Genomic DNA, 19,682 nt, shown 5'->3' on the forward strand with positions numbered 1-19,682 from the left:
CCTGGCCGGAGCCAGCCACGCCGCCCAGAGCACTGGTGGCATGGCGAGGTGAGGCTGCGGGGGAGGGGGAACAGCAAGGGCGGGGCCGGGGGCTTGCCTTCCCGGCCAGGAGCTCAGGGGCCAGGCAGGATGGTCCCGCGGGCCAGATGTGGCCCGTGGGCCGTAGTTTGCCCACCTCTGACTTAGACCCTGATTCACCAAGGACTTGAAGCACCTTCAAGCACGTGAGCAGCGCCATTGACTTTGATGAGACTACTACTGTCCTTAATGTCACGCCTGTGTCTAAGTACCTTTCTGAGTTGAGGACTTGTTCTCTTAATTCTTGTCGCCTCATTGCTGGTGGGGTACGTGGGCCAAGCTGGTCACCTACCTCTTTCATTATGACCTGGTAGCATTATTTGTTCAATGGTTCGGATTAATGCCTGTAACCTGGCAGTTGTTGAATACAGAGCTTTGTATGTGAGAATGGAGATGCTGATATCCTAAGGTGAAGGCTAGTGGCTGCTTATGGAGAAATGGACCAAATATCACCTGTTCCGTTTTTTTCTTGCACCCCCGCTATCTCCTCAATGATATGGGAATTCTCCAAACTCCGACAGCTGACGGGGGGGGTAGAGAAATCCCTCTTGAAAGGTTTGTGGGGAACCTGGGGGCTAAGCAGGAATTAAAACTAACTCTTGTTTTCTCTATTATGCATAGAGCCAAATAGAGCTTAGTGTATAACACTTGACAGAGCCTATTAAAGTGTCTGTGCGTACAAGCCAACTGGAATATAGTGGGGACCTGGAAATTTAGTCACTGTTGGTTTGATATGGGAATGGAGGAAATACAGTGTCTAAGATATAACTACTAGTGTAAATGGAGAGGGAGTTATTCAAGATATTGTCCGTTATAAATGAAAGAGAAATGTAATGCTGCATTCGTCTGTCATCTTCAATGGACTGTCAGTTCAGCATCCCAGTTTGAATTCTTTTCCTCTATAATGTATAATCAAAGCCTCCCACTGGATTGAAATGATGCAGCCAGGTGCAAATGAATATAGTTTCTCCTCTGAAGGTGTACTTGGGGTTATGTCCAAAGAAAAGTAGCAGCAATTCGTTTGGTAGATTGACAGTGAAAGCAGGAAAAAATCCTCTGTTGTACCACAAAAAGAACAGGAGGACTTGTGGCACCTTAGAGACTAACCAATTTATTTGAGCATAAGCTTTCGTGAGCTACAGCTCACTTCATCGGATGCATTCAGTGGAAATCCACTGCATCGGATGAAGTGAACTGTAGCTCACGAAAGCTTATGCTCAGATAAATTGGTTAGTCTCTAAGGTGCCACAAGTCCTCCTGTTCTTTTTGTGAATACAGACTAACACGGCTGCTACTCTGAAACCTCTAGTACCACTGTTAACTAATGACGACAGGTTTCAGAGTAGCAGCCGTGTTAGTCTGTATTCGCATTCAGTGGATGCATCTCCCCACTGTGTTTTCCACTGAATGCATCTGATGAAGTGAGCTGTAGCTCACGAAAGCTTATGCTCAAATACATTTGTTAGTCTCTAAGGTGCCACAAGTACTCCTTTTCTTTTTACTGTTAACTAAGACTTTCACTTGTGGTGAGCTCTGTCAGGCTTGTGTTTCTTCTCAGCCTGTCCTGGTTGGAGAAGGCTGCCTTAGTGAGAACAGAATCAGACAACTGATGGTCACCTCTTTGCTCCTTGAATCTCTGGAGTTTCATGCACAACTGTACTTGTTGCTTCTGACAGGCTTTCTTTTACTGCAGGACCCATTTGCCTGTGAGAGTGAGCTGGACTCACGGATCCCAGGGGGCGTCTGCAAAGCCAGCAGTTAAACCAAAACCTGTAAACTGTGTGTTGAGCTGGAGTGTTGAGAAGCAATAACCACCGAGTCCAATGATGCCACAGTTATGACCCCAGAGGGGGAAACTTTCCTCTAAATGCTCCATGCAGCTGCCTGCCTTGTTCTCAGACTGGAAATTGCTTTTTCTGAAGAAGAGCCTGACTGTGGTCTCTGGGCCAGACAGAACACCTGTGTTTGTTTTCACTATGCCTCTGACCTCTGTTCAGGGAACACAGCTGCAGATGGGAAAAGTTTGCTTATTTTTCACCCAGCTCCATTTGCTACAGCAGGTGTCCAGTCAGCTTTAAACTTGCAGCAAAGATGAAAATCCCTCTCTGCCTGTCTGGAAGGATTCAAGATATAAATGAGCTGCTGGCTTTTCTGACTCTCCATGGCTAGCACCTCTGTGCTTGTGTACCTTTTTGGTCTAGGAGCAAGGTGTGAGGCAGGGAGAGAGAGGATGCATAGGACTTGCTTTTCTCTTAGTCTCACTTGCCTTCGCTTAACAATTAAGATGCATTTGGGCTGGGATTGCTTTCCAGATCTTTGTCTTGTGGCTGCATGCCAGCCCCCTTTCTGCCTCCCTCCCTCCCCCCCCGAAGTGTGTGTGCAGGTGGGTCAGTGCAGCCTGTCTTTCGGTCCCAAGTTTCATAATTCTAAGAATATTTTACTCTTTAGGGTTAGCTGTTTGATGCCATTGTGCAGACTAGAGGCTGCATGAGGGTAATGAATCTACCAGCTGGGGCTCTGTATTGCCTGACTAGACCTTGCACCACAGAGCTGAGGGATTGGGTTCTAGAATCAGCTGCTTCAGAAGCCTGTCGGCACGGGGCATGCTTTTACCCATGGCTGGGTCTGCATTAGGAAGATACTTAACTAGGTCTACGTGCGAGCTTCAAGCAGGGGGACAGTGCCCAGCTGGATGGGGAGCGGTATGAATAGGAGAGGTAGGCAGGTGGTTTAGTGCTGTGTGCCGCTGTAGAGCAGTCACCGACGTCCGCTTGAGTCTGAGTCAGAGCACTTCTGTTTGTGGGAGGAAGCGTAGCCAACACTGCTGCTCTGAGCAGGCCCTTTGGGAAAGGGATCTCCTGCAAGTGCCTTCCTCTCAAGGACTGAGAACTAGCTTGAAAATCCGGCCACAGAAATGGGCGTTGATGTAAGGAGTCATCGAAAGAGCTGAAGATGCGGATGTGCGTGGCTGTCCTGTGTCCCGTGAGCTGCGCTTGGCTCTCTGCCTTGAGCCTTGGTGCATTTTTAAATGCAAGCTGAGACATTATCTGCCATTGCCATGCATCTGGTCATCTTACTGAGCTTTCGTATAAGCCCTTGTTGCAAATTCTTAGCACATATATAGCAATGTTGCATATTTAAGGCATTGTACAAACACCAGCTAGTGGTTCCTCATTTCACCTCCTCCTAGAGGGGTGACTGGTCTCCATTATAAGTGGGAAGCTTCCTCACAGCTCTGGGTCTGATCCTGGTGGTATGATCACAGCCCTGTGTAGGCCATAGTCCTGCAGCTGCAGAACCAGCCCTGTGCTTGAGAGTCTCAGCTTGCATTTAAAAAACAAACCCACAACCTTTTTTTTCCCCCAGCGCTTGTGGTTGTGCAGGTAACCGGGACACTGAGACTGTAACCAGTGCAGTGGTGTCTTCCTGGAAGTCAGATGGACCACACCAGTAGCTCAGACAGGTGTTATCTGGTCCATGCATCTCAAAGGGGGATTAACTCAGACTTAAAGCAGGCAATTTAAATGTCAGTATTGTGAACTACTTTACAGCTGGTTACATTCAGCAGGAACAGCTGCTAATGTGCTTCTCCCACAAATCCGGTGCTGCGTCCAGGTCCCCAAAGCTCCAGCTGAATCTGCCAAAGTCCCCAGGTTTCCCCTGACTTCCAGCCCCTGCACTGCAGTCAGGCATCGTCAGTACAGTGATCTGTTGTATTGAAAACTGGGAATGTGGGCACGGCATAGCATAGATTTTAATATCCAAATAACTAACCCAGAGGTGACTGTATTTTCATATTGGATTCACTTGAAAGCCTGCATATAAATAGAGCTACTGGAGACCTTCTAGTCCGCCACACTAATGTGCAGCAGAATCCACAGGCCTTGCTGTGGGATTGAGGTGCAGTTTGCCGGAGCACATGAGACTTCGACTATGACCCATTGATTGTTGGATTTCCTTTGCATGGGGCACTCTCAGACCCTAGGGGGCGTCAGTGTTGCATACGTACAGAGGAAACTGTGGCTGCCTAGTCAGTGTGCTAAGTGCATATTACTGTAGACTGTTAGAAGCCCAGCACAGTGCAGCATCTTGTAACACTGGGGATTGTCTGGCTGGGAATAGACTGTTCTCTCTGTTACTCGGCTGTAGGGAGGCACAGAAATGTCTGCTAAGAGGAATGTTACTTCATCAAGCTAGAACACTGGATTTTTATTGTAGGATAGAGAAATGTTAAGAGGTTTGTTTAAAACCAGACCCCCTTTCCATAACTAGAGCAATTTTGGGGGGGCTGGATTATGGTCCTTTCTATGAAACCTTTCTGCGCAGTTATGGGTTCTTGAATGCAGCCAACTTGATATAGACATGGAAGCTGAATTTTCTGCTATGCAGTCTCTAAGTGACCATGAAATTTCCCAAGTGGAACTTTTAGTATTTTAATTGCAAGGTCTTTATCCCATCAAGAGTTTAAGGAGTCTGTATGGTGTTGGTTTGTTCTCTTGCTGAGCTCCGCTTGGCTGTTTAACCCTCCGTCCGCCCCAGCCTCCTAGATAATCAATTCCTACTTCTATCGTGATAGCACCTAGCGGCTCCAATCTTAGACTCCATTATGCTAGGCCCTGGACACACACACAACAAAAATACTGTCCCTGTCAGTTTAGTCTAAACATTCCTGTGTTTGGATATAGAACTGGATGAAATTTTTGGTCAAAAAAGTGCAGATTTGGGTCCACCAAAAGATTTCATGAATCTCTGTCAAATTGGCCAAATTATTCCACTTGAAAACGGGAAATTTTGACATAGTTTTGACACTTCTGAAACAAAGCTTTTTACTTTTTTAAATAAATAAAACAATTAATATTCCAAACAAAAAGTTGTTTAAAATAAAAAAAAAAAAGTCTTCTCTCCACCCTCCCCCCCCTCCTCCCCCCCCCCGGCCATTAGTCGAAAAAAATGTTTTGGATTTAAATAAATGTTTAGTTCAACTCCAAGCTAATTATTTTTAACTTTTTGCTTAGTGAACTGAAATACTGGTTATTTGCACAGCTCCTGTTGGCAGATCTGTGTAGCATTGCCTTATGTTTCTTATTTTAAGGGACTCTTAATCCTTTCCCCTCCCAAACATTTAAGAGGTGGGAAAGGGACCCTTCTTACCATGCTAAAGTTGTTGGTGTTAAGGGGCGAGCTATTACTATTTTCTCTGATTTCTTTCAAAAGCCCTTGCATCTTCGATACGTGTCTTCAGTTATCCTTGATTAGGTATTAACCTTGACTCAGTATTTCCAAAAGTATATTTGTCTACAGCTGTTTAGAGGGGAAGGGTGATGGAACAGGCCTTTGTTGGGAGGGCTGTTTTAGATCACTGCTGTGTTTAGGGTGTGCTCTTCCACTTATTGAGGGTTGCTGATGTACAGGAGATAGCATGGACTCTGAAAGCCAAGAAGACTGCAGTGTCGCCTTCTGGTTAGAGCAGATTGAGTCAGGACCCCTGCTTTGTATTCCCAGCTCTGCCATGGACTCCGTTGGGCAAGTCCTTTTAACCCACCCGTGCCACAGTTTACCCATCTGAGAAATGGCGAAATAACTTACCCACCTCATGGGGATGTCATGTGGCTAAATTAATGTTTAGTAAAACACTTACAATGCCTTTTGTTCAGGGGTCTAACTCAGGTGGGCAAACTTGTTGGCCACATCGGGGTTCTGAAACGGTATGAAGGCTGTGCCTCCCCAAACAGCCTGGCCCCCTATCCGCCCCCGACTGCCCCCCTCAGAACCTCTGACCTATCCAACCCTCCCTGCTCCTTGTCCCCTGACCACCCCCTCCCAGGACCCCCTGCCCCTAACCATCCCCCCCTGCTGCCTGTCCCCTGTCTGCCCCGACCCTTATTCACACCCCTGCCCCCTGGCAGGCCCCCCAGGACTCCCACACCTATCCAACATCCCCCCCCCCCCCCGAGTGCTGGTGGCACAGTGAGCAGAGTCTGTGGGGGAGGGAGGACAGCCAGCAGGGGAGGGCCTAGGGGCTAGCCTCCCTGGCTGGGAACTCAGGGGCCAGGCAGGACAGTCCCACGGGTCGTAGTTTGCCCACTTCTGGTCTAACTGCGCGGTATTAAATGTTGGATGATGAACGTCAAGTTACTTTGCGTCCTTTGTGGTGCGGGAGTCTGCAGCGCATTCAAACCTTTGGACTGGGAGTTTGTGTAAATAATATCTGTCTCACTAGCTAAAACATTGACTGAGACTCTTCTCAAGTGCCCCACATCCACTAAGGTTGAAGTTTTCACAGCTTTGGGAATGAGACACGAGAGGGTAGATTCAACGTTTCTGTTCATTGTCTCATAACACAAAAACAAGGGGACATTCAATGAAATTGAAAGTGTTAACTTCAAAACTGATCAAAGGAAATGCTTTTTCACACCAAGTGTAAATAGACGGTGGAACTCATTGCCACAGAAAGTTGTTGAGGCCAAGAACTTAATAAGATTAAAAGATGAATGGGATGTTTGTATGGATAACAAGAACATCCAGAGTTGTTATAGTTATTGCTAAAAATTGGAGAAGGGATACTAAACCCCATGCTTCAGGAGCTTGTGTCAGTCTCCATGTTAAAGATCAGGATGAGACCAAGTATGAGCGGCAGATTATCCCACATCTTCCTCTTAAATCATCCAGTGCTGAACAATGTCAAAGATGAGACTAGATTAGATGGATCTCTGTTCTCATCCAGTTTGGCAGTTCCTGTTTTAAGAAACTTTGAAAATCTCAGTCTGAATCTATAGCCTGCGGTGTAAATCCCCCTCCCCGCCCCAAACATCCTCGACGGTCCTTCTGGGCCATGTTATAAACACTACTTAAAATTAGAGCAGCCTTGTTAAGTATGTACAGTTATCTCCATCTCTGACCTTTCTTCCTTCCAGTGCATGTGGTCCAGCATAGCCTACACAATTAGTGAATATTTCATGAGTGAATCAGGCAGGCGCGTATTTCTATTATTAGCTTAAGGTAAAGAAGGAACTTGGTGCAATATCTTTCCTAGGCTGACTCGTGATGGAAACAAACAAAAGCACGTGCCTATCAAAGCTTGAAGCTAAAGAGCAAGTACAAAGCTGGCTTTGGTTGGCCTGATCTGAGGGATGGGAGAGAATAAACATGCTTTGGCCCCTATTTTTTACATACACTTGTGCAAAAATATTGAGATTTCCCCTGCAGCCTCCAACTCTTTATTTACAAGTACAGTCCGTACAGTGATTTTTATTTCTGAGATGCCACCAGGGCTGTCATCCTGGAATGGCTGTCATCCTGGCATTGTAATGGAACAATGTTTGCATTATTTGTTGTGGTAATAGTTGTCAGAAGCGCACAGCAATTTGGATGTCACCTGCTCTATAAATAAATAAATACAAGCATCTTTCTTCCCCTTGCACTCTGCGCAAACCCCCCGTGGACCAAAAGCAATGTCTGCTTTCTTCAATGCAACTACTGCATGATTTGGTGCACCTTCATCTTATTAACTTTAAACAAGCCCTTTGTTTTCCCCCACCACAGAGTTATTGTCATGGCAGTCAGTTGCAGTTCTTCCCTACAGCAGCTGGCACTTGCCTGCTCCAAGGAGCTTCTGTTGTATTGCTGAAACAGGTTGCAGTGCGGGCCGGACTCCAAGCTGGCATGCAAAGCTCCGATAGGTGAGGTGAATCACTAGGAGGGCAAGGCATTTTCCATGAACAGAGATTTCATAGTTGGACAACGGTGTGTATGTTAAAAGACACAACCCTGAATGCTACATTTTTGGTTTAAAAAAAAAAAAGTTTAGTGCATTGTCGGGTTCTGTTGCAGTATGTCTTGAATTCAATGAAGCCTCTTTAAGAAGACCGAAGTGGAGACGTAAGCAATCACACAGCTTTATGTTTATAAGCCTTGTCCTTGTCTTGCGTTTTCTTTCTTCTTTTGATTAGTTCTCACTGTTTGCATCTTGCTTTATTTAGAGTGCAAGCTCACTGGGGCCGGGGACCAGTCCTCCTTTCAAGTGAAGCACGCACCATTTCAGTAATGGGCCGTGCTGTGTGGCTTCGGAGCCCTGCAGCTTTGTGGAAAGCAGGATAGCATTCTGATCCGCTGTTCTTGCATTGTGTCCCGTGGTTGTGCGCGGGGACATAAAAAACCGAATTAGCCTGTCTGCACAGCTGTCATGTTTAACTGTTTCATTATTGACCTTGATCTAAAATCGTCTACATTTGGTTGGAAGGGGTGTGTCTGTAAAAGCTGCCTTTTAAAATCCAGCTTGGGTTTAACGACCCACTTTGTCCAGTAATGTGTCCTGATGGGATGCATTTTAAAAATCCTGTACTTCAATGGCCTCCATAATTGGCCCCGGTCCAGTTTCCTGTTTGACGTCATGTGCTATTTCACTGCTACAGCTTTTACAACTGTTGAGCTTTCAAAGTGTAATCTGAGCTGAAACTGGCCAACTTCAGCAGCTGCCTGTGAAGGAACACTGCACTCTGCCATCTCACTATCTTTTCCTCTTTCCTCCAGCACACTCAGGCTAGAAAACTTAGAACGATCCAATTGCTTCTAGTTTGTGCACAGGGCGTGGAGGGGAGGAAAGAGAGGTCATCGAAAAGGGCTGTTGAGTACTTTGGACCAGGTGTACTTTTTTAAAATAAGGAGTGTTGTTTGCAGCAAGCTCTGTGCACTGGATCCTGCAGACATCTCCCCCTTCTTCCCCCCCCCCCCCCCCCCCCCCCCCCCCCACCAGCTGCTTCAAGGCGTGCCCGTTTCTGTTCTTCATTTCTGGGAAACCATGGACAAGAAACAAGGTATATGTTGCAATTTCCAAAACACGTGGCGGGAAGCTCTAAAGAGCAGTTCAGATGGTAAAAGGGGCGGTGGAACTTTCGGTCAGCTCATTCTCTGCAGTTTTGCTCTGTAACCTTGCTCGGAGGGATCTGTATTTGCAGCCAGTTAGCTAGTTTTAAAGATATTGGAGACTTGCAGGCGTTGGGTTGAAATGCCAGCTGTAGGTGTACAGGCTGGCATGAGTATGGAAAAATCTGCAGGGTTTGCAGCTAAGCATGTGTTGTTGTTTTTTTTAAAGCATTTGCCAAACACAACAGGCTGTTTTGTTTGTTTGTTTGTTTTGCGCAAAAAGTCCTTTGGCACTAGAATTGAGTGCCCAACAGGGAACCTGCTGCAGTTCAGAGCTGTGATTCAGCAGAGGTTAACAGGTGACTGTTTTTTGTTGGTCTGTGGGCGGCTCTGACTATAAGGGGCTTTTTATGAACTGCCTTTTCCTCCTCCTGGTTGACTTGTTGCGCTTTTTCAACTTCTGCAAAAATTCTACAAAGACGGCTTCTCAGAAAAATTGCCCAGTGGGGCGGGTAACTGCGCTTAGCATCCCCCCCCCCCCCTTTGATTGCTCTTTCCAGGCTGCAGAGTGGTGCAAATATTGCCATGGCTCTCTGCTGGGGGAGCCAACAACCCTCTTTGCTTCAGCTGGCTGTGCCTTTATCTAAGGAGATTGTCACCTGATCTCTTATCTTGCCCTTAAAGCTGACTATTATCTGACTGGTTTCAGAGTAGCAGCCGTGTTAGTCTGTATCCGCAAAAAGAAAAGGAGGACTTGTGGCACCTTAGAGACTAACAAATTTATTGTTGTTCTGTGGCTTGGATGAAACACTGGGTTTCCCATCCTTCATTTGCTTTTCTTCATCCCCAAATCAGTGATCGGACTGTCCTGTCCAGGGGCAAACAGAACGTGCTGGATACAAAATCAAACCCTCTAGAGAGGTGTTGCTAACTTCCTTTCCCCCACCCTCAAGCCAACTTTCTTGTTAATGCTCCAGTTCTCGTCCCAGTTCCCCTTGTATGGTAGATTCTGTAGCGCTGCTGTCTTTCCTCTGCACAGTGCCTTACCTGGGGCTGGCACATGGAAGTACAGAGGCCATGAGGCAACAGAGGTTGCATTTCAAAGGTCAGCTCAGTCAAATAGCTTTATTTACAGTTCTTAAGATTTGTCCTGCTAGTTTCCACCCACGTCAGCCAGTAGGGAGAGGTACCACACACATGCATACACCGAGGTGGAATTAAACAGCTCCAGGAAGTGCAATTGGCTGGTTTTAAACTTTATCAAGGTTGTGGCAGGAGAAATTCAGTCGGTGGCTTTCTCTAGGGAGGGAAATAGTTCCTCTCTCAGCATGAAGGATGCAGAGATGTGCCTGTGGTGACATGCTGGGGACTGGAATCCTGCCTACGCAAGGAATTCCTGCCAACTCTTCCCCTACACTGGTGCAACCAATGGCGGCTCCACTCAGAGGACACGGTAGTCAGTGTGCCTGTTCCATGTCTGTGTTGACCATTTCCTCTGTTGTTAGCATCACATTAGGAGAGCTGCACCAGTGCAAGAAAATACCTTACTATTGTTTCCAGTGTAAATGTACCCTAAGGCTGCTGAGTACTTGCTGTTGGACTGGGAGTGGGTGAAAGGGGATGGATCACGTAATGATCACGTGTTCTGTTCATTCCCTCTGGGGCTCCTAGCATCGGCCACTATCGGAAGACAGGATACTGGGCTAGATGGACCTTTGGTCTGACCCAGTGTGGCCGCTCTCATGTTCTCATGGACATGTGTTGTTTCTGTGGCTCTGAGGGGTTGCCTGAGTTAGATGAGGCTCACAAGCCATTTGAGCTCTGCATCCTTGAAATCATGTCATTCCGATTACCATCTCTTCGCCTCATTTGAATTCTGACATGATCCTTGCAGCATATGTGCCCGATCTTTGGCTGGCGTAAATCAATGGAGCTATGCTGAAGACTGTGGGGCTACTCGGGTTTACAGCAGCTGAGGATCTGACCCCATGTTTCTCAAGCTTCTCGTGCTAGAGGTCAATGCACTGGGGAGCTGGGATGAGTCCAGGGTTCTCAGGCAGCAGGAAGCATTTGTTTCTAGCTCTAGCGGAAACCTTGTTGGAATTCAAGTGTGTGGGAGAGATGGTAATCAAGATGACACATGTGGTTAGGAGCTCATATGTAGCCACCTGCTGAGGCTGGAAATGGATGCTTTGCCAGAAGTTGGCCAGGATGGAAGGTCTTGAGTTGCAGGGTTTTGTAATTCTCATCCCACTCTCTTTAAAAAGTCCTCTTTTCCCCCACCCCTTCCTTTCCCCTGGGGTGTCCGTCTGCTTGTCAGGAGGCAATCACAGTGCATCCACTCACCTACCTACCTACCAGGAGCAATCACAGTGCACCTGCCAGTGCCTGGCACTGACCTAGTCAGTTCTTGTGCTTACGAAGAATGACACAGTTCTGCTGTGACAGGTACCCCTGGGGTCACTAGAGCCTGCTGTAGCCGTAGTGTTGGTCTCCACTTGGAGCTGTGCTGGCTGTTATTGGCGCAGTGTTGGGCTTAAGTATGCGTATGCCTCTGGAGCGAGAGACTGCTGCCAGAGTACAGAGAGCCCTTAGAGGGTTACTGTTTTCCTCTTCCTGGGGAGAGCCCTAATGATCAAGCTAGAACGCAGGGATCAGCTGCAGGTCACCGGCTCCCATGCGAGCGGAGTGTTGTAGCAGCTGGTGCACGTGGTCATCAGTGTGACTGTAGGTGAGCGCTGAGGGTACTTTGGATCGATGTTAACGGCACTGCCAGAGCAAGGGAGTTGGGTGTGGAACCTGATAGTTTCTCCTCCGTGCCTTGGTTTAGTCACCGGTTTTTTAGATCTGAGCCAGGAAGTGCCTTCAGGGTGTGCCTAGATGAGGGGGGAGAGTCACACTACCTCGGTTGCTTACTGGAGTAGGTCATTCCTGTGCATGCCCCGTTCGACACCGAGGTAGTGCAGCTATACTGCTGGTCTGCAGCAGATAGCTACATTTGGAGAAGGGGCGGGGGAGTGTGTAAAAGAAACAACACAGCCCCCGTGTTCACCAGTAGAGACAGGTCCTGTGCTTGGCTTCTAGAAGAGTGAGGGGCAGGAATGCTTACATTTGGGTTTTCACCAGGAGCTCTGAAACCATTCCTGAGAGCTGCCTTTTCAGTCTATATCTGGGTCCCCCCCATGGACCATATAGCAAGGTGCATCAGTCTTCAGTGTGTTTTGTCCTTGCAAAACCCCTGTGCTGTAATCTCTGCTGTACAGATAGGAAACTGAGGCACAGAGGGATATGTCTGCACTTACAGTTACACATCTGCAGCTGGCCCATGCCTGCTGACTCGGGCTCATGGAGCTTTTGAAGAGTAGAGATTCCAGCCCAGGCTGCAGCCTGAACTGTGGGACCCTCCCACCTCTCAAGGTCCTAGAACCCCGGGCTCCAGCCCGCGCCTGAATCTCGACTCTGCAGTTAAGTAACCCCTTAGCCTGAGCCTCTTAGCCCGAGTTGGCTGGCACAGGCCAGCTGCGGGTGTCTAACTGCAGCGTAGATGTACCCAGAGAGACTAAGTGACTTAACACGGGAAGGCTGTGGCAGAGCAGGGTATCAATCCCAGGTCTGAGTCCCAAGCTAACCCCCTGAGTTCTTCTACACCATCCTCCCTCTCTGCCATTGCAAGGGGACTGTTCTCTGCGGACACGCAATCTATTAAGTAACATAGTGCAGAGATGTTTGACTTGGCCCCAGCTACCTCTGGACTGACCCCTAAGTTCAGGGCCAAGAGGGGAGTGTGCAGCGAGTCAGAACGGTACCTGGAGCCTGCCTAGGCACCAGCTGAATGCATCACTTATCACTGTGCTGCAAGCATCAATGAAGCCTGTAGCATAGAAGCAGCATTGTATACGCTGCTGGCAGTTCCTATGGTAACTTCAGGGCAATAGTGGCTAAGTGGGCAGCAGAAGGATTAAGCAAAATAGCTTCCTTTAAACCAGATCCAGCTCATTGCAGTTTCCAGCAGAGATGGAGGCTTTTTAACAACCACCTTCAGCTCTGGCTCCCAATGGAGGCCTTAAACCAGCCTCCCTTTTGGTGCCCACAAACGAGTACAGATGCAGTTTTATGGGCATAATGATTTTCAGGTGCACACACAGGCATGTGGGCATCTCATGGGGGTAGGGGGGGCATGCAGGCAGAGGTTGACTCGTTCTCATTTGCAGGCACAAAAGGAAGCTGGTTTTTTTTATAAAGCCACCCCAGAACACGGGACTCATACTGGATCTAAAAGGTGGCAGGTCCCATGTACAAATGCAACAGGACCCTCCTAGAATGACACGTCCACTCCTGCAGAACTGCTTCTCTGAGTGGCAGCTGAGTGGGGAGCTGGAGCTGGGCCGTGTACACTGCATAGCAGGGTGGCAATTTGAGACCTGGAATTTCACTCCATCTGAATTAGCCCTAAGAGGCTTTCACGGCTTTTATCAGTGCACTGGAATGGGTGAATGCACACTGCAGGAAGTGTGGGAGCAAAGGGCTCTCCTTTTGGACAAGGTTGCATTCTGTGGTTGGGGCCGGGGGGGGGGTTGGGCAGGAGGAAGAGTTCTCTTAAAAGGCCCTGACTGAGCAAAGCACTGAAATCCCTTTGTTTTGATGGAACTGAAGTATGTGGATGGGATTTTCCAGACTTGTTGACTTTTGGCCCACTGAAAGGGAATTCGCCCCCTGCAAGTAAATGGGATTTGTACTCCCAGGTCACTTAGGGTGGGATTTTTCCAAATGGGCTTAAGTGCTAAGTAGCAAGTTAAATGTGTGCTAAAGAGTTTTGCTGATTCAGGGCCAAAATGAAGTGCAGGAGAAGCCAGTGAGTCTCTGTGCTGCTGCAGGTGAATTGGGCAGAGCAGAGAGGTGATCTGAGCTGGCGTCAGCGGGCTCTAATTTGTGGCTCTGAGGTGAGCTCTCGGTACCTGGAAACACGTGACTTCTGGGGGTGGGGAATTTCAGAGCTGGTGAATGGATTTGTTCTTTGTTTCGTGTTTGCTCCTGTGGTACTCAAGCAAGTATTCAGAGAAGTATCATCAGAGTGTAAATCTCCCAGGGTTATTTATAGCTTCTCTCACCCATCTGGGCTCCAGGAGGAAAAGCTGCATGCTAGCAAACCTGAAAGTGTGACTGCTGCGGTGTTGACAGCTCACTAAACAGAAGGCAGACTCTCAGCAGAGCTTGCTCAGTTAGGAGCTGGCCACTTGCCGCTGAGGCTAGTCAGCGAGCTTGCACCCCTCTCCCCCGGGAGTGTAGGACTCTTGTTGGCTAAGGTGGCAGCGATTTTGTTGTGACGCAAGTTAGGATCCTTTTCCTTATCTCAAGGGTTGCAACTGCATAATGGGAATAAATATGGGAGCTGCCAGGCTGGTTTTGTTGGTGCATGATGGGGAAGGCGAGGCTAATAATAAGGGGCTACTGATTGAGCCCACCTCCCTCTGTGGGACAGGACGGGCTGCTGGTGCAGTGTTCTTTGGTGGGGAAAAGGAAGGGGGTTGTCTTGCACAGCAGCGCCCTGGTTGGTCTAGGAGCAGAACTGACCGGCTCCAAAGAGGGTCTCCACCAGGTGTCTTTAGGGCCTGGGCAGGGATAGAGAACACCCCTGGGGGAGCCTTGACCTCTCCATTGCACGGGGTAGTACCAGTGGTGGTTAACCGAGCATGCCCTATGGGGCAACTCCTGGTGTAACTGCTGCCAGCAAATCTTCCTGGGGTTAACCCTGGCAGCCAGAGGGCCATAGTGCAGTCGGCCATTGGATGACCAAAGATGGATGACTTGCCCAGTGCTCTAGCTCAGCGCTGTTGGGTACGTTCGCCAGATCACAGGGATTGCCTGTGACATAAGGAGGCTGCTGCTCCATTGAACTCTGGAGCAGGGGAGATGAAAGGCAGTGGGTGGTGGAGGAAGGGCCTCTGATATCCAGTGGCTGCTCTGATCTGGTGGTCTGCATAAAGTTTCCCTCCTGGTATTTGGTCCGACCCATCCTACAGCATGGTATGAAAGCAGGTGGCATTAAGCTTTGACTAGGGTGCCAGGGGCTGGAATCCAGCACGGCCTCCTCTGCAGCAGCCTAGCAGAAACCTTCAGATCTGCTTTTTCCACACTGCCCCCCGCGCCCCCCCTCCATGTTCTGAGCCATTAGCAAGGCTGTGGTTTGCTGGAGGAGGGGAAGAGGAGAAGTGTATTTCAGGAGTTCTTATTGTCAGGGGCATCTGGTGCCGGCTGGCAACATGCACAGCAACAGTTTGTGTTGGGAACATTTTGTACGTCTCATCTGTCTGATCAGGATGCGGAGGGCTGTGGCAATTGCTGCCTCTCTGGGTCTGTTAATGCTACTGCAGGAATTCTCCTCTCCTGTACGCACGGCAGCCTTCCTACCACTCAGCACTGATGTCCTGTTGTCTCCACTCTGAAATCTCAATCTAAAGTAAGCTCTGCTCCCCCTCTGCTGTGTTCAGAGACGTGGACACACTTTGACTAGGCCTCCATGAGGCAGGTGGGTCGGTACCATTCCCACTTCGTAGGGAGGTTGTGACTTGCTCAAGGGCACTTAGCCGCTAGTAGAACCGGAGAGTTCCTGCGGTCAGATCACTAGAACACCCCTCTCGTCAGGTGTCTTCTAGGTCAATGCACTAAAAGAGCGATTGGCAGCAAACTGCAATCTTCCTTTTGGTACGTTCGTAATGCTGAGGTAGGTTGGTGTCTGTAAAACGCGGTTTTTAAACCTCTCCACAGCTGCCAACTAGCTCCTTCCGGATGAAATCAGCGATATTCTTGTGCTGAGCGAATCTTTTACGATCTGGTGGCCTGGGCTTCTGTCATGTAACATGAATGGTGCGGCGACCTCATGTGGCCAAAAGATCTCCTATCAACCCAGCACAGTTCACGCATAAAATAAGAGGAGAGCTTGGCTTAGTGAACATGATCTTTTGCAGAGTCTCCGCTGTAGGCTGAAGCTTCCATGCCTAATGCATTCTGCCGAATTTGGTGGAACAACTTCATTGCAGGATATTGCTCTCCAATTCTGCTGCAGCTCCATTTTGTGAGCATCTCCTACCTTTGCGGAAAATGCAAACAGGGCCCCTTTCCTTTTCAGATGTGCGTTGGGTGCTGGAATGAATTTTGTGTTACCCAATAGCATAGAGGCTTGATTTGTACCAAGCTTGGTCTTACTCCATTAAAACAGATCTAATCTTTCTTTTCTTTTTTTTTTTTTAAGATTCCAGAGGATCTTTAGAGCCATCCAAGCCAGGTAGGTGCCCAGCAAAATGATTTATTTAAGCTGATCTGTGTAATTAAAAGTGTATCAGGGATAATAAGAGTGGTGTGATCGTGCACAGTTCGGCCAAGGTGCTTTGCCATGCCCCTCTTTGTCCTGCTGTCCTTGGACAGTGGTGTTCTAGCCTGGGCTTCTGTGATGTGGACAAATGTCCGTTAATCGCTGTGATGAGACCCACAGCCTGTTTTCACTTGTGACTGACACAAAATTTAAAGGCAAGGGCTTGATCCTCCCCTGCCCTGTTATCACTTACAGCTGGTAGCACTAGACCCACTTTGATGACAAGGTGCAAGGCAGAAGAGAATCAGGCCTCTGGTCTCCCCAGAAACGAAAGGCTGGTGCATCTGATTCCTTGCACCACTTCTCTGTTTTTAAAGCCCTTCCAAGCCCAGTTGTGCTGGAGTTGCCCTGTTCCATAGGCTTGTACGTAACGGGACAGTCATGAAGAGAGCATTCCCTGCCAACTTGCTCTTCAGCGTCTCTTGCTGGCTACGTTCTGCTGTGACATAGACTGTCCTCGAGAGGTAGGAGGAGGAAACCACCAGAGCAATTCGGGAGAGGAGGAACAAAAGACTAGACTAAGGAGCAGCTGTGGAAAAGCCCAAGGTAGATAGGTTTCCCTTAGGGACCGAACGATTTGGGACAGAGAGGTTAAGACTGGGCTGTGATATCTGGCTTCGAACCATTTCTGAACCCCCGAGTTGCTTCCTGTTCTGCTTGGATCCAGCTATAGTGGAAAGCAACCAGCCAGCCCCGGGGTTCAAGTGGCTGTGGAACTGGACGGTAACTTATCTCAGGTTTCAGAGTAGCAGCCGTGTTAGTCTGTTTTCGCAAAAAGCTTTCGTGAGCTACAGCTCACTTCATCGGACACATTCAGTGAGCTGTAGCTCACGAAAGCTTCTGCTCAAATAAATTTGTTAGTCTCTAAGGTGCCACAAGTACTCCTTTTCTTTTTGGTAACTTGTCTGTAGCCAGTCTTTTTGTGCAGGGTAGGAAGATGCTTTGGGGGTGGGGGAGGGGAAATGAGCAAACGTGTCTGTAGCTGTCAGGTGTGTCTTCTCTCTTTCAGTGAAAGGCAAGAAAAAACGGGATCTGAAAATAACATGTGTCCCCATCAAGCAACCTGTCGTGAACCCAACGTAAGTCGCTGCTGCTGAATGCTGACTTCCCATGCTCCTGCAAGTCTGCCTTGAGATTTCAGGCTAAAGATTTAAAGATTTGTCAACGCAAGAGGAATATTCCATTTCAATTTTAGAAATCGAGCTTTCTTTTATTTCTATTCTTTTAGCGTAAACTTAATTTTTAAACCTTTTTCTCTGTATTGCGATAGTGCCTAGGCACCTGGCTCATGGTGGCATTGACCAATCCACGCAGCAAGCCATTGATCTCACTGGCGTTCTGCAGTGTTGTGTGTTAGGATTAGAAGCGTCATGTGACCTGTGAGCCAGCTGCGGGTGTCAGAGCTGGGAAATGTTGTTTAACAGGCCACTGGAATCTTGCTGCATCGGTGTTAATTTCAATCATTAACACACTAATGCCTTGGTACAAGGAGGGCACAGAATATCTTGTTTGTTTTTTGTTGCCACAATCCGGTGCTTGTGTTTAGTGCCCACTCGTATCTCAGCTCACTGGAATGTCTCTCTCTCCTGTTTACTGTGGAAGTCATTCCTTGTTGCACATGGGATGGAGAGCCATTCGCAGCAGTGGTCAGAGTTTGGCAGCATGCAGACTGGTACAAGGCCCTGCCTGTCCCTCTGTACTGACCTGCAGCACCGCACCTGGTTTATTCCTAAGCTGCTCCTAGCAGAGGCCACCAGTTGGCGAACCATCAGGCTCATTCAGTTATGCTCCTTTCAACATTTGAATGCAAGTCTCCGAAGGGGAAAGCCTAATGTGTGAACATACAGTTATCTGCCTGTGCTTGTCCTCCCTCCCGGAGGGCTCCTCGTAAAAGGGATGTGATACACTTCATGAAGCTCAGAAAAACCTGGGTTTGGGGCCTAAGCTATTGTAACAGAAATATTTCCATGACCTTAGAGAGCAGTGCAGAGCTTTTGCTTTGGAATGAAACCATTCCTTGAAGGCAGACATTGCAATGTTGTGCTAGCACACGAGAACCTGGAGGGTAAACTAACTGGCTGTTCTTATTCTCCAAGCTAAGTAGGTGTGGGAGGGAGGGAGGGGGGGAAGTAACCATGTGTGAGCAATGGAAAGTAAACCTAGTTTTTAAAATCTATTTTAACAATAATTGAAGGTGGTAGATAGTAGCAGGTAAGGAACTGTCTTTAAAAAAAAAAAAAAAAAAAAAAAAAAAAAAGAAATCAGCCAGATAGTGTTCATTGCAGCACTATGCCGCTAAAATGTTAGGCCTACTTGCATGTCAGAGGCGAGTGAAACAGGCCCTTAAGTAGACAAAATGCCGCATCTAGGAAATAGCTTCTGTCTTCTATAGCTGGGTTTTTCATGCTACTTGGCAGTCATGTTGTGTTGTCGGTGGATGTCATGATGTGACTGGCTGGGCTAGTCCACCATGAAATCATTGAATGTCGTAAATCGGTGTCTCTGGCTGATCTCCTGAAGTGAGAGAATCTTCACTGGCCCATTGGTTGGATGTATTTGACTCCTTCGGGTTGACTATGGCCCGGATCCAACAAACACTGGAGCACATGCATCGCTTGAATCATGCGAGTAGGCAGCAGAGGCTCCCTGTGTGAGGAAGGCTATGTATGTACTCCAGTGCTGGCAGGATAGAGGCTTGTATTTGTAAACGGGACCCTAAGGACAGGGGGTGTGGGCAATGCAAGTGCTTCATGGGTTTGAGACCTGCTGTGAGATAGTGCACAGTCACTGATCTCCTTGCTAACTTCTCTTTTTTCCGTGCAGGCCACCAAGGAACTTGGACTCCAGAACCTTCATTACGATTGGAGACAAAGTATGTTTCAATGGGTTTTTCCTTCTTCTGGTCCTTGCTTGTACTTCGCCAACCCCATACGTGTGTCAGCTCCCTCTTGTCTGTCTGTCTCACGAATTGTCAAATGTTTACAAAAGCAGTCTTAAATTTCAAAGAACGTTGAGCTCAACCTGGTGGCAACCTGCACTCCTGCTGCCTCCAGTGGGGTTACTACAATGGGTTGATATTTCAGTCCACAAAACCTTCCCCACATTCAGTGATGAGTATCTGCACCAGGGTCTAAAAGATGAATGGCCAAATGGTAGAGCGGGTGGAGATGGGGTGAGGAATTGGTGAAATTTGAAACACTGTCACCAGTTCTGCTTAACAGTTAATCTATTAAGGCCGGAAGGGACCATTCCGATCTACCAGCCTGACCACCTGCATGGCACAGGCCAGAGAACTCCACCCAGTTTGTGGTAGGTGCCGGAGAGAGTGAGCAATGGGATGATGCAGCTCAGAATCCTGCTGGAGCAGAGTCCT

The 19,682-nt window shown here is 48.2% G+C and overlaps 1 protein-coding gene across 4 annotated transcripts in view; it reads left to right on the top strand.

Annotated features, from left to right (window-relative positions):
* MAP2K3 (mitogen-activated protein kinase kinase 3) overlaps positions 1-19,682 on the top strand; it is a 54,006-nt gene that overhangs the window by 14,660 nt on the left and 19,664 nt on the right. For 2 of the 4 annotated variants that reach the window (XM_037910606.2, XM_027825166.3), the window contains exons 2-4: positions 16,190-16,222; positions 17,319-17,388; positions 19,133-19,181. In XM_037910606.2, coding sequence (XP_037766534.1) covers positions 16,190-16,222; positions 17,319-17,388; positions 19,133-19,181 — 152 coding nt within the window. Of the gene's footprint in view, positions 1-8,540; positions 8,892-9,096; positions 9,300-16,189; positions 16,223-17,318; positions 17,389-19,132; positions 19,182-19,682 lie in introns of those variants that run through there. The other 2 variants (XM_027825167.3, XM_037910604.2) reach the window with 2 other exon arrangements.

Source organism: Chelonia mydas, chromosome 10, assembly GCF_015237465.2.
Source record: "Chelonia mydas isolate rCheMyd1 chromosome 10, rCheMyd1.pri.v2, whole genome shotgun sequence".
NCBI classification, from domain to species: domain Eukaryota; kingdom Metazoa; phylum Chordata; order Testudines; family Cheloniidae; genus Chelonia; species Chelonia mydas.